Source organism: Odontesthes bonariensis, chromosome 18 (assembly GCF_027942865.1).
Source record: "Odontesthes bonariensis isolate fOdoBon6 chromosome 18, fOdoBon6.hap1, whole genome shotgun sequence".
NCBI lineage: Eukaryota > Metazoa > Chordata > Actinopteri > Atheriniformes > Atherinopsidae > Odontesthes > Odontesthes bonariensis.
Window position 1 is genome coordinate 17589628 of NC_134523.1, and position 12782 is coordinate 17602409.

At 42.0% G+C, this 12782-nt stretch overlaps 1 protein-coding gene across 5 annotated transcripts in view; it reads left to right on the forward strand.

The window, feature by feature from the left end:
* The window catches only part of LOC142367399 (RNA-binding motif, single-stranded-interacting protein 3), a 290810-nt gene that overhangs the window by 240697 nt on the left and 37331 nt on the right, over positions 1 to 12782 (forward strand). For all 5 annotated transcript variants that reach the window (XM_075449363.1, XM_075449359.1, XM_075449362.1 and 2 more), the window contains one exon: positions 6445 to 6551. In XM_075449363.1, coding sequence (XP_075305478.1) covers positions 6445 to 6551 — 107 coding nt within the window. The remainder of the gene's footprint in view (positions 1 to 6444; positions 6552 to 12782) is intronic.

Consider the following 12782-nt stretch of genomic DNA (forward strand, 5'->3'; position numbering starts at 1 on the left):
TTCTTTTTCATTTACAGTCTATGATTTAGACCATCAAATCCTCAGTCATCCAAGTCATTATATACATTTGCATTTAATAATACCTCAGACTATTTAACTATTTTTTTATACTTATGTCTCATCAGCTAAAAGAAGAAGAGATAAGACCCTTTTGAATGAGTGTTAAATCCTCTAAATTTTCTAGACCAAAGTATCTTTGACTCACTAATTGTAAATTAATCTGTGACATATTATTTTTCATTTCCCAGTATACATTGTGTTATCTTAGCTGGGATCTTAATTTAAATCCTCTCTACAAATAGTGTTCTTATTCTCATACCGTACTCTTACAATTCTGAACCAACCACAACGAAGCCACTTGTGCTGTAATTGCCAGCTTGGACAGCTGTGTCAAGCAGCCAGTGATACTGAGACCTACTGCAACAGCAAAGATGTTGGCAGTGTGGAGCTGCATCTGTGGCTTTAGTATAAGAAACATCTGCCGCCACCACTTTAATGTTGCAGCCGGCTACAGGGCCCATCGACACTCAACTCTGCCATTTGGAGTGAATGCGGTGAGAACTGTCTGCTTGTATAAGTGTTACTGGAATATATGGATGCAGGACTGTGAGCCATTTCTGACTGGCAAACACACATACTGTACACTAAATTCCGCTCACTCACAAATTTCTGTCTGCTCTGTTGTTTTTAGTTGTTTGTTCACCATGGCAACGTTTGTGTCGGGAATGGCAAGTGGAATTAGCTGATTAAGCTAAAACGAGGACCTAAGAGCTTGTCTCCCAGGAGTTGGCTAGCAGTTGGAAACCCACTGGCAGTTTGGTGCTGTTACAGCCTTTATATCTAGTCTAAGAGCAGATTAATTCAGTCAGCAATTTTGTTCCAGCTGAAATAATTACACCTCTTTGTTTAGGCATAACATTCTTCATCATTCAGTTAAACTGTGTCATGTTACTTTTTATTTTATTATTTTTTCTTCCCATTCCCATGAAAATATTTTGGTCAATTCTAGTTAAATGCTGTGTTTTGGATTGACAGGGTGCCAGAAACATGCAGCTCAAGTTATCCATCATTTTTCTTTTCTTTTCTTTTTAATTGTGGTCTGGGATCAGTGCTCTTTGGGATAGATAGATAGATAGATAGATAGATAGATAGATAGATAGATAGATAGATAGATAACTACAACAGAGAGAAATGCGATAAAGGCAGACAGACAGTGAGAGTGAAAGATGGATTAGCATGTCAGAGACTCCCTACATAACATTACTCTTGTTAAGTGTGCAATAGCCCATCGATCAGAGTCCTACCACCCGCATTCAGGGCTCTTCCCTGCATTTTCCCTCCCGTAATCCATAATATGATCTCAGGCCTGAACCGCCTGGCCTGCTGCAGAAGCTCTCCATGGAAAAGTCTGGGCAAAAGCTGATCAATAGTTATGGAGCATGTGTAGCAAATGCAAGGCGAGGAGCAAAGCGTTGTTGACATCCTTCTCCCTGTGCTCATCCTGCTCATATAGATGAGCTCCGCAATATGGATTGGAAGTGGGGGAAAACTGGACTATGCCTGTCACATCTACCCTCTTTGAATCTCTTGCCCTTCTGTCTCTTTCTGTCACAGTCTTCTCATGTCTTTTTGCCCGTCTATGACACAGTATCTGTCTTTCCATCTATCATCTTCACCTCTTTGTGCTGCTCTCTGCCATGCTCTTGTCTCAGCGCTCGCTCCATTTGTTGGGCCGTGTCATTGAGCCATGTGTGCCGTCCCTGTCAGCAAAACGGCTGGCAGACTGTATTCATTTCCAGGCTGAAGGATGTGAGGCCAGCATGGCAGTTGTGAGAGCTATCGACTGGGAATCGTCAAAGCCCTCCCTGTAGGAAAGCTGCTGCTGCTGCCTGCTTTCCTAGTTGGCAGCCATTCTAAGCTTGTTTGTTTGACTCTCAAAATGTCGACATATATGCAACTCTCTTAAAGCGTTCATCCACTCACCTCACCTGTCATTATTTTTTTACCATACATCCATGTTTTTCCTCTTCCTTATCTAATTGTACACTGTCTCTTGTGCACTCTTACTCCTTTTATGTCTTCATTGTTTCAGTCTTTAAGTCTCATTCACTCGTTTCCATAGAAGACATCTCCTCCATCTGGGCAAACAGGTCAGGCTGGCTGATGGGAATTGGACAGTTGTTGATCCAATTAAAGATCCCCTCAAGCAGCCAGAGCACAGCAGAATTCCAATAAAATACTGTCCTCTTTCTTACTTTTTCATGATCTCACTAAATATGACCTTGCAGTAGAATACATCCAAAGCCTTTCAGAGCTGCTTAGTTCATGGAGCTGCAGGCCAGTCACCTGTCGTAACCTTTTACCAAAATTATCACTGAGAAGCTCAAAGCCTCTTTTTACTGAAGCTTTTCAGACCGGCATATTCTGGTGAAAGTGGCTGAATAGTTCCCTCTGTTTGCCCTTTTTAGCTTTGGATACTGAGAGCAAAGCAAGGCCAGCCCAGTTTGACTCCAAATCCTTGTGAGAGGCCTCTTTTGTAACAGTCTTGATGGTAAAAAGCTGGCTGTCTTTCTGAGCAAAATATTTCAGCCAGCTTCTTTGCAAATCTAGGGCATTCCTGCATAGACTTCACTATTCAGGCCTAACAGATGTACAGTCCTATTCAGAACATGCGAATGATTGTAAGAGACACTAAAAATGAGGGGTTATAATACATGTACTGATTTGCATTCATGGACCAAGATGTTATTCAGCTGGCTTTTCAAGACCGTCTTTCTTTGTCTACTGATACCAGAGAGAAAATGACTGATTTCTACCAGATGCTGGTCCATAGGAAACCACTGTAACAGCAATAATTACTGATGCACACTGTGCTAATAAGTGAAAGTAGCAACAATCTTCAATTTAAATTGCTCTTGTAACTCCACTGTCTTACATAAGTACACGTGCATGCATTTAGTGGCTCATTTTACTGGGTGGCAATGTTTCCATTGATGAGCAAAAACCCATGACTATCTTTTCCGAGCCAAATGCACAGTGAGGAGTAAGATTGAGCAGAGGCTGTGATCAAATGAGGCCAGCAGCACGGGCGTCTTATTCTCACTAAACCATCTTTTGCTGTTCCCTTTGGTGTGTGTGTGTGTGTATGTGTGTGTGTGTGTGTGTGTGTGTGTGTGTGTGTGTGTGTGTGTGTGTGTGTGTGTTTGTGTGTGTGTGTGAGTGTGGTTAGTCTTGTAGTGCCCTCACCAAAGCACACCTGTATATATGTGTTTATATTCAACCTCATAAATGTATTTACCAGTTCCTACAGCAACCCACGTAAAAAAAAAAAACAATTAGGAGTTCCAATGGAGCACCTTATTAGCAGCCGTGGTTGACCTCTGACTAAAAGTACTTCAAGTATTTCTCTCATGATTTAGGATCATTAAATAGCAGTAAAATCGGTCCATGCCTGTTTTTTAAGAGGCCCCCCTACATTATATTTTCTGGAGCCAACCAATGTAAAATGTTTTGTACTTGGGGGCTGTGTCCTAAAGACACAACATCAGCAAGCTAGAAAGTAGAGTCAGTGGCTTAATTTATTCTGAGCCGTGCCAGTGATGACTGTGTGTGGTGAGAGGTCTAAGAGGGGATTTTGCCTGGGAGTAGTGTGTATTGTGTGTGTATTTCTGTGTGTTTTCAATGGCTTTAGTAGAGAGACTTTGAGGGCAGGATGAGGGTGTTTGTGTGTGAGGGCTACAGAGGGGTGAGTGTGTTCACAGGGTGGGTGGGTTGGTGTAAGGCTGTTGATCTTGGGCTTGATTCTTAAACAAATTGGCTAGTCCGCTGTGGGAACTTGGGATGTAGTCACAGAGGGAACGTCAGCATGCTCTGTGTCAGGTTCTCCAAATTTCTCCAATAGCTAATTATCTCCTAGAGTGCCAGAGGAAAGGTTCGGAAGAGCTTTTGTTGGTTTTCTTCTAGTGGCTCGCGCATTCTCCCTTCCTCGCTACATTCTTCTGAGCTGACTCAGAGTTTAGTTCCATTTAGTAGATCCTAAAGGCACATATCCACACCAAACTTTGTTATTTCCTTTCTCCTAGAGATGTTTGCCAGCATGGGTTTGACTCCATATTATTGCTTTAGCAGCAGCATTGATGCACAAAAACAACTTTGTTGGCGTTTCACTCATTTGCATCCCAGACACCAACTGAAGCAAGCAAATTATCATCTCTGGCATCCGGCAACAGATAGTTCTGACGTGTGAGAAAATTAAATGGATAAACAAATAACCTGCTTAGCTCATTAATGCCGAAGTCATTTAATCAACTGGAAAAGTACCCCGTCTCTCCACTTCAGATTGTTTTATTTACCATCACTGCTCTCAGTCCCAGCATAACCTCTTTCCTCTCCTGTATTGTGATATGGAGGCACAAGCTCCTCAAACATAATGTGAGCAGATATTATAGCATCGACAATTCTCTCAGTGGGTGTCATCTCTGGCATTGCATGATGAAAGGTCCCATTGCTCAACCTCGGCAGACAACCCCGTCATTGGTCTGTGTGGTCACAGAGCAGCCGTGTCATGAGCTGCCGGGCTTGTAATGCGAATGCGATGACAGGAGGGCCGTCAAGTCCCTCCGAAGCCACCAGGTGCATGGCGGCAGTGGGTCAGTTTGTACAAGCTTGCTCGCTTTCTGTGCACTACTGCTGAACTGTACAGCACTCTCAGGGAGAAAAACGTTTGATCCTGCTCGAGGTTCACTGTCTACTTTTCTTCTCCTTTTTCAGCCAGCTGTTTCCTTCCAACTGTGTGTTAGGACCATTGTAGGCAGAAATACGTGATAGATATGGAGTCAGATGACAGGGGCAATATCCAAAGAAAATGCACTTTAAAGCACTGTTTTTTTTTCCATTTTAAGTATTTTCTTAGATCATATGGAATTGTTTGTGCATGTAACCAGCCATAGTATAACACCTGTCTGTGTCTTTTTTCCTAATTTACAAAAGATCACTGTTTCCAATTAGTGCTGTTTGTTGTTTTGTCCTGAATGGACCATATTCACAGTCTCTTCAAAGTGTAAAAGCTTGTGATAATATGTCGTTTCTGGTTTAAAATCACAAGTGCTTATTTATTGCAAAATCTGATTATACAGTTTAATTTGATAAGGTCACCTATTTTAGGCATAATTCTTGCAAATGAATGCCTCTGTAGGGCCTTAGAATCTTAGCCTATTACTCTTTTTCTCTCACAAGTTGTTTTTTCTACCCTGTGAAGATCAGAGGGAGAGTTTTTTTCATATAAAATGGCAGTTATACGGTTGTGTTTTCCATATTTCTTCCGTTCTCTTCTCTCTTTTTTTGGTTTTCGTTTCATCTTTTTACTTTTTGTTCTCCCGTGCTTCCACCGGTCTCTACAACTGTCCCCTCCCACCTCCTCCCATCTTCACTGCCTGCCTCTTAATAGATTCTGATCTCCCTGACACAGGCTGAAAAAACGGGGTGGACACTGACAAGACCCCCAGATCCCCGGCCAAAAAAGTCACCACTTTCTCATGCTTTTTTTCTTTCGCTTTCTTGTCTTTCCTCAGATTGTTTTTTTTTTTTTTTTTCCTCTCCACACTATCTCATCACCAGAGTCCATTTCTGTCTCTTTTGGTGCTCACCTGCAGCTCGAGCGTGAGAAAATGTCCTTTGAGAAGTTCTCTTTATGGAGACGTAGGTCATCGCAACACTTTCATCAACCTTTGATTGGTAGTTATGCATACAAAAGGCTATTGATACAGTGATAGCTTGGATGAGGTCACACTCGAGAGAGCTTTTCTTTCCTTTTTATAACTGGATTAATATCAGCTATTTTATGCTTTCACATTGTTGATGATAGACATTTGTCATCTCTAAAGAGAAGGCATGTTTAACTTTTTTCCCTGTATTGTCAAGACTTTCAATCAGCATTATTAATATCAGTACCAGCCTTTACTCGAACAATACAGTCCAGTGAGGTGCGCACAGAGCTGGTTACTAAGTGGAAAAAGACATAAAATTTCAAATAAAAGGGGGAGATGGCTGGTATAGTAAAACATGCAGTGATTATGCGTCAGGAACAGAAACGCCTTCTAGAAATAAGCTTTGGCTGACAGAGCCGTCCTGCATTACCATCTCAGAGGTATTTACAAGAGCGATTACTGTGATTATTATTTCAACAATACCCTGCAATGCTCTTTCATGGGCTGCCAGACGGGGCGAGGACAGGGAGGCCCTGCCAACATCGCCGGACTGGGAATTTGTCTAGCAGCTCCATAGGAAGGCAGAAAAGAGGAAGGGAGGGGGCAGAAAGAGAGATTCAGTGGTAGAAGATGGAGGGAAAAAAAGGGACACAGTTCAAAAAGGCTGGTGTCTTTCTGCAGGGTCACATGATGCAGTCCTCCTAACGTGGCTGTGACCTTCATCTCTCTTTCTCTGCAGCCCCCACGGAGCCTTTGCTGTGCAAATTTGCCGACGGAGGGCAGAAGAAACGCCAAAGCCAGAGCAAGTACCCTCAGAATGGGAGGCCGTGGCACAGAGAAGGCGAGGTAAGATGTTAAGCCAGTACATATGGATGTTCATCCAGTCTTTTTGCTCCTTGATAAATGAAAAAGAATTCTTCCATTGGTGACTTTCATCTTTCAATAAATCTCTAGAATGTACTCTTTACGTCAACATTAAATAAAAGTTTTTAAGCTTTGGTCAATAAACTACCGTATATGTAGGGTAAAAAATGACATGACATCATAAAAGATTGCCAGTATCAGTTTCATTAATCAAGTTAGCATGGTAAATTAGTTTTTTAGGGAGCTGTTGGCTCTCTCTGTAAACAATGATTCACTTCAAGAACAGTCTTTGAGCAGCGTCCTTGATCTTTCTCTAGCCATCTATCAACTGTTTGATGCCTTTTAATCCTTCAAAGTCATCAAACAATAGCTTGAGGGAATAGGCAGGAATTACACCCACCCAGTCCCAATATACAAGTCTCTGTTATCACATGAGCTCCATACTTCGGTCATGTTAAACAGTAAGTCACCATTACAAGTGAGTAACAAGATGTGTTTCAAAGCTGCAGGATGACCACAACAACCAATAACCCATGTGCTGATATTTCTCAAATATTGCAAATGCAAATTATTAACCTTCATGTATTTACTGAATTTGTTTGCAATGCATTTTATTTTTACATAATTTAACAAGATTTACTACACTTGATCTACAGTACTGTGCAAAAGTCTTTAGGCAGCCTCTCATTTTTTCTTTTATACATTGCCAGGAAAGATGGGAAATAAGTGCAGTAATCTATTGAAACGCGCAAACATGGAAATGTAGTCTATAAATCAAAAACCGAGTTTATACAGTTCTAACAAGTTTAAAATTCAGTATTTGACTATGAGCACCTTTATTCTTCAACACAGCCTGAACCCTCTTGGACAAGCTTTTTTGTCATTTCTTTAAGGAGTCTTCAGGAACAGTTCTCCAGGCTTCTTTAGGGACATTCCAAAGCTCTTCTTTGGATCCTGTTGTCACAAATTTTGAGTCCACTTCTCGTGTAATTTGGCATAGCTCAGTCTTTTCCCCGTTTCCCTTCCTTAAGAATGGCTGCTTGACAGCCACCCTTCCATGGAGACCATTTCTGATGAGGCTTCAGTGAACAGTAGATGGATCAGCTGAAGGTCCGGATGCATCTGGCGGCCGTGGCTCAGTGGTTAGAGTTGGTCGTCCAATAACAGGAAGGTTGGCAGGTTTGATTCCCACTCTCGCCACTCAAAAAAGATTGGTGGAACTGACAGCTGGAGTGTCAGTCCACCTCCTTGTCACTGCCGAGGTGCCCTTGAGCAAGGCACCGTACCCCCACGCTCCCTGGGCGCTGTGAACGGCTGCCCACCGCTCCAGGTTGGCATCTGTCTCTATTAGTGTGGGACCCTGTGCATGTGTGTGTCAACAGGTGCCAACCTGGATGGGTTGAAAGCAGAGGACATATGTCATGTGTATGCATGACCAATAAATCTGATCTGATCTCTCAGGTCCTCTGTCGGGTTTTTGCTGGATTTTTTCCTCTTTCTTAAGGACATCACTACTGTGATACTGTTCATCTGCTGTAGATAGTTTTTTTAGCCCTGTCATTTCTTCTTTGTCCTTCTCTTGTCCAGTTTCAAGGACACACTGCACATCTTGCTGATATATGCCAGCTTTTCAGCTAATAGCCTGTCAAACTGTATTATCTTTAAAACATTGTTTGGTGCGACAGAAGAAATGGGAACAAATTGCGTGTCAACAACAGGCTGCTAGTAACAAAGTGCCTAAAGATACAATTCAAAATTGGTTCTTTGCTAAGTTGTCTGTTGCACGCCTTCATCCTTTGAGTTAGGTGCCTTTCTTAGGCTTGAACGAATCATAGGTCAGTATTAGTGTCAATGTTTCTTAACAAAAAATAAATAAATAAAATAAACTCCCACTGAAAATAGTCACGTGCCAATGAATCTCCAAAGACTAACTTTGAAAGACCTTCAGAAAGCCTGGAGAACTACTGTACTAGGTCATTTTAAAAGATTGCAAGAAGTTCTGGCTGCTTGGAAGCAAAATATAAAAAATGAGTGGTTGCTTAAGCTTTTATACAGTACTGTACCTCTTGGTAAGCTGACAAAACAACGCTCCAGGTTTTGCTCTCTAACTAATAATAGAAATTGGCACTGCAGCACCACACTTTTAATGTGGATGGCCCATCTTTTGTTGAAGGGTTACATACTTCAAAAGCAAAGTCCATCCTTGTGTACTTACATTTTTGAGACAAAATATTTGAACAACTCATGATGAGGAAACCAAACTATGTCAGTTGAGCTCTTTCCGTTCCAGCATGATGATATTCTGAATGAGGCGTTTACCTCTGAGGTAATGGTTTTACTAAAAACAGGCCCCACCTTTTTCACTAGGACCCAAGAGAGGTTGGCTGCAACATCTGGCGTTTATGTAAACCATTACAGCCTGCCATTTGTATTCACTCTAAGGTATGGAGCAAGTAAAAAAGAGAAGGAAAAAGAAAATAACAGATATTGATCAAAATGCCCACGGATGTGCACAAGCTGTCATGTGAATTGCACCTCAAGCCAAATGCCTCACTGAGCACATGTATTTCCGCCATACATCAGAATTCAGTAAACCCGAAACTGGATGAAATATGATAACGTGGAAACAAGGTTAAAGTCTCCTCACAGGCTGCCAACCAGCTATACTGGAAAGGACACACAGAGGAGATTTTTAGAAAAGTGCCTCAGACTGGACTTTATAGATGTACCCTCCACCCACCACGCACTTTCAGTCAGGCTGACAGTTGTGCTGAGACGGCAAGCAAGGAGAGACCAGCAGCGATGAAATGTTTGTCCTTCAGAAAAACACATGCTCTCTGCGTGTCTGTGTGGGTGTGTTGGTATTAGATGCAGTTCAACATGAGCTCTGTGTCTGTCTTTCTGTCCATCACATGTTCAGCAGCCCTTACACTTATATGCCAGTTTAGACTGTCATGAGACTTTATAAACATACAGATATTAAAGGGAGAACAGAAAAGATAAGAGAGAAATAAAACAGAACGAGACTTCCTGGAGAGTTTTGAGTTCAGCCAAAGGCCAAGCTGAGCTAAAACACACACTCTCACAGACTGCATCTATTGCGAGCTAGCTTACAGCTTAGGTCTGTCCAACCTTTACTGTACAGTGAAGGGAGCCAATCTTTAAGCTTAAGTCAAACGTCTGGGAGTAGGTATTTGTGTGTCAGTTTGAAATATTTCCTCTTGTCTTCCAGTTCCTTCCTCCTCGTGGCTGCCTCCTCCTTTCAGCCTCCAACATAGTTTCACATTACTCCGACATTAGCAGTCATGGTTTAACTCCCTGAGTTCAAGGTTGTGTGTGTCAATATAAGTCTAGCTATTTTCTTTTTGAGCAAATTTAAAAACAAGCGTTGACCAAAGCACAAGTGGAAACGTATGAAACAATACAGTAAAACAGTAAAAACAACACTACACAAGCAAAGGGACTGACCCAGAATGCCATGACTTAGTCTGGTTTAAATGACATAAAAGACTAACAATCAGTTTGCAGATGGGTTTTATGTGTTGGTGATGTCCTAATGTGAAAAAGCCCGGCGTTCCAATGTTTTGGTGCAACTACAAAAGCCCGATCTCCTCCTTTAATTTGCTCCTTAGAACAGCCAGGAGCATCTGTTCAGCCGACATCAGGGATTATTTTGGGAGAGTGCAAAATGAAAAGATCAGAGAGGAACGAAGGTGCTATCTGGTTGAATTACTTAAAAACAAACTGTAAGACGTTAGAAGTCATTCTAAAGTTGAGAATTGATTTAAGTGAAATGCGGTCTCCTTTATGAATGCCCATCAGGGGTGAGGCTGCAGCGTTTTGCATAAGTTGCAGACAAGAAAGCAGCGGCTGGCTGACACCCAAATAAAGAATCTCACAGCAAAGGCGAGATGAGATAAAGGTATGACTTACCTTCTCAAAGTCAGCGAAGGAGAGAGACGGCTTGACCTCGGCATGAGCCCTCAGCTGCAAGGAAATGACGAAAGCCTTTTGTTGTTGATCAAGTGTAAAGGTGTTGTCAAAAATCAGCCCCACACTTTTTTTTAACTCTCCAAAGGACTTTTGAGGATGGAGTGAAAGTCAGGGGGTCCAAAAAGGCTATTGGAAACACTTCTGTTTTTATTTATTCCTCATTCAGTTTTAGAAGATGTTGTTGCCATGATGACAATTTCAATCAAGGCAGCCCAGCAAGACCTTCAAAAGGACGGTGGCTTTCTTTTTCAGGGGGAGATACAGTTGACAACCATCTGTAGATTTTATGAGCACATAAAGGGAAAAGAGTGCTTGATCGAGAATGGACCTTTGGGGGCGTCACATGTGTGGGGAGCTGATGATGATGAGAACTGACTCAACCAGACAGAAAAACCTCTCTTCCGTTAGATATGAATTCAATAGCTGTTCCTTTTATGTCTACGCAAAGCTCCTTTCACTTCCTTTTAAGTACTTTGTTTTTAGTTATGTAATTGTCCAGAAGCCTTGTGCAAAGCGATCGGCTAATTATAGCCATGCCTACCTAACGTGGTGCAAAGCTTTGTCAAAGGTGTCAAAGGTTCTCCTAAGCAGGAGGTACATCAAGTGAGTAGGTTGTCATTCAGTGCGGCACAGGCAAATTCTCATGCACACTGCTCAAAAGAAAGTGTGCATATGTGGCTCAGATCAGTTCCCAATGCAGTCAGATCAAACTGTGTCATCAACACATGCTGACTGCATGTCAGCACTTTTAGCTGGTGCTGTAATTGGTTCGCCAAAGACATGTGTTAATGACCAGGTGTGAACATTACGTAAGTTAAGAATTATTTCATGTGGAGGGCTGAAGTTTAGGTTTGATAACCTTTATTTTAGTTTCATTGTTGGGAAATTGATCATAGAATTGAGGTTGAACACATTTAATTCCCTGCAACAGAGCCCCAGAATCCCTTTACAGAGAGCGGAAGCCTTGCAGATTCAGGCCCAATGCAGGTTTCTAATTATCGAGTAATTCAACCTTGAACTTGTCAAAAACACCTGCGAATGATTAAATTACTTTCTCTATTGATTCATCCTAATTACACTTATATTGTGCATACTTTATATCCTCTTTTGATGATGTTCATGAACTCTGATGAGGTTCAAAACAGAGCTTGGAAAACATTTTATTTTGTTAACTGAATGATGATGGTTTTGAAACGAACAATATGAACAAACAAAATGCAACACACATACAAGTAACACCGCTAATTTTAGTATAAACCCATTTTACACCTAATGTTAACATTCATCCATATACATTATGCACATGTTGACATCTGCATGCAGATTGCATTTACACCTGGCACACATCTGTAACAGAGCAAGTTGGACCACCTTCAGATACAGTCAAGCTCATCTGATAGTATTCAAATTGCAGGGCATACTGCAGGAATTTTACACGAGTCAACACAAAAGCCCTGATAAGTATGGTATGTCATGCAAGCGTGTTGTGCATCCCTCTGGTCATTGATCAGCTGTGGGCAGGGGAGATATGAGATAGGCATCGCATGTTCCTCTGTTTATCAGAACTGAGGACATTTCTCACCTCGCTCCCTCTTGTATGCAGATGAAGGAGAGTGACAGCCCACACCATCCATTAATCTCTTTCTACGTGTCTACCTCTACAGTACATCTCCCTCTGCCTCCGTCTTTTGCTTTCCCTCACCCCTCCTCTCATTCCGTCTTTAAGTGCTTTCTCCCTCTCTCGCAGGCTCTTTCTCTTCCACTTTGTCTCACCGTGTTTGAAGTCTTCCCAGATCCCACAGCAACATATGGAGAGAGAAAGAGCAAGTGACTCACAGAGACTAAGAGAAAGAAACAGAGAGGGAACACATTGCATGATCAGTCAGAAGTTACAAGGGCTTGAGTACTGCAAGGTGGCTGATGGCGAAGATTGAGAAATAAATGACAGATTTTCTTGTAAACGACCCAAAGTGGGACTCTCGGATGGGTTGTCTCTCGCTGTCTCATGCTGACAAACATATTAGTTACTCCATTTTTTTTTTTTTTCCCCACCGCACATCCAATCACACACACAAGCACAAGCGCCATGGGTGCTCATCCCCTCCCCTACCATCCCCCAGTTCTCACCCCCTCACTCTCTTTCACGAACACACGCGCCTACACACGCACAAAAAAGAAAAAAAAAAAACTTTCAAAGTCACACTTCTTAAGCACCTACTC